This window comes from Colobus angolensis, unplaced genomic scaffold (genome assembly GCF_000951035.1).
Source record: "Colobus angolensis palliatus isolate OR3802 unplaced genomic scaffold, Cang.pa_1.0 Scaffold67, whole genome shotgun sequence".
Lineage (NCBI taxonomy): Eukaryota > Metazoa > Chordata > Mammalia > Primates > Cercopithecidae > Colobus > Colobus angolensis.
In genome coordinates, this window is record NW_012120376.1 from 7,635,256 (window position 1) to 7,636,939 (window position 1,684).

Consider the following 1,684-nt stretch of genomic DNA (forward strand, 5'->3'; position numbering starts at 1 on the left):
CATGTTTGCACCATTGCACTCCAGCCTGGTTGACAGAGTGAGACCCTATCTCAAAAAAAAAAAAAAAAGAAATAAAAGACAGGGATCTCAGAGAACTTAAGGTTTAATGAGAGACATCAAATGAATATACAATATGGAGACATCAGAAACAGTTAAGAAGGTTTAAAGTATCTGACAAGTTCACGTTAAGAGATTGCACATCGGCCGGGCATGGTGGCTCATGCCTGTAATTCCAGCACTTTGGGAGGCTGAGGCGGGTGGATCACAAGGTCAGGAGATCGAGACCATCCTGGCTAACACGGTGAAACCGTGTCTCTACTAAAGAATAAAAAATGCAAAAAATTAGCGTGGCATGCTGGTGCACACCTGTAATCCCAGCTACTCGGGAGGCCGAGGCAGGAGAATTGCTTGAACCAGGGAGGCGGAGGTTGCAGTGAGATCACACCACTGTACTCCAGCCTGGGCAACAGAGTGAGACTCAGTCTCAAAAAAAAAAAAAAGAGAGATTGCACATCAAGTTTCTAAGTCCTGAGATCATAAAATTAAAGCTCAGAGGCAAATGAATTGATCTGGGATAGCTTCCTGAGAACAGTGAGTTTTTAGTGAATTTTGAAGTAAGAAAAGAACTTGAGTTGACAAAAGGAACTGGAAGCATTTTCCAAAACAAGGTAATGGCAAGTTCAGAGCTTTGTAGCTGAAGTGAACTGGGACCAGGTTAAAGTCATTGCAATAAGAAACCATGTAGGCACCCAGGAGACATAAAGGTCATGGGAATTTGCACGAAGTGGGGTGGGGAGGACAGAGGAGGCACAAGCGCAAGATGTAGATTTTGGGAACCTTCTGATTGAGAGGCAGGATCTTTCAGAAGAAGACAAAGCAGGGGTCAAGGCATTTGCCTTTGGGATCTGCTGAAAATTGGATAACAATACTCAATTGGCACTGGCAGCTGGAGTATCAGAGGCAGCAGCTCCTGGCCGACAGACAAGCCTTCCACATGGAGCAGCTGAAGTATGCGGAGATGCGGGCTCGGCAGCAGCACTTCCAACAGATGCACCAACAGCAGCAGCAGCCACCGCCAGCCCTGCCCCCAGGCTCCCAGCCTATCCCCCCGACAGGGGCTGCTGGGCCACCCGCAGTCCATGGCTTGGCTGTGGCTCCAGCCTCTGTAGTCCCTGCTCCTGCTGGCAGTGGGGCCCCTCCAGGAAGCTTGGGCCCTTCTGAACAGATTGGGCAGGCAGGGTCAACTGCAGGGCCACAGCAGCAGCAACCAGCTGGAGCCCCCCAGCCTGGGGCAGTCCCACCAGGGGTTCCCCCCCCTGGACCCCATGGTAAGTGTTAGGTTCCAGAACTTTTGTTGACTAGAAGAATCCAGGTGAATGTCTCAGTTTCCCTCAAAGGGAATACAAGATGACTCTGGAGATGAGGTTAGCCTTAATTTCTATAGATGGACCTATCTCTCTTAGGCCCCTAAACCAGCAGGAATCCTTCCCCAAACTCGAGAGCTTTGGAATTTTGTTCACTTACTCTAGTGTCAGAAAAAGGGAAGACAGTGCCAAGGAATGGCTAGATTATCCTTGTTTGTAAAAGTGAGTTATTCTGGCCGGGCGCGGTGGCTCAAGCCTGTAATCCCAGCACTTTGGGAGGCCGAGACGGGCGGATCATGAGGTCAGGAGATCGAGACCAT

General features: G+C 49.6%; 1 protein-coding gene across 1 annotated transcript in view; it reads left to right on the plus strand.

Moving 5' to 3' along the window:
- The window catches only part of SMARCC2 (SWI/SNF related, matrix associated, actin dependent regulator of chromatin, subfamily c, member 2), a 27,553-nt gene extending 26,102 nt beyond the window's left edge, over window positions 1-1,451 (plus strand). Inside the window, exon 25 of the mRNA XM_011926207.1 lies at window positions 947-1,451. Coding sequence (XP_011781597.1) covers window positions 947-1,339 — 393 coding nt within the window. The 3' untranslated portion in view covers window positions 1,340-1,451. The remainder of the gene's footprint in view (window positions 1-946) is intronic.
- The last annotated feature ends 233 nt before the right edge of the window (window positions 1,452-1,684 follow it).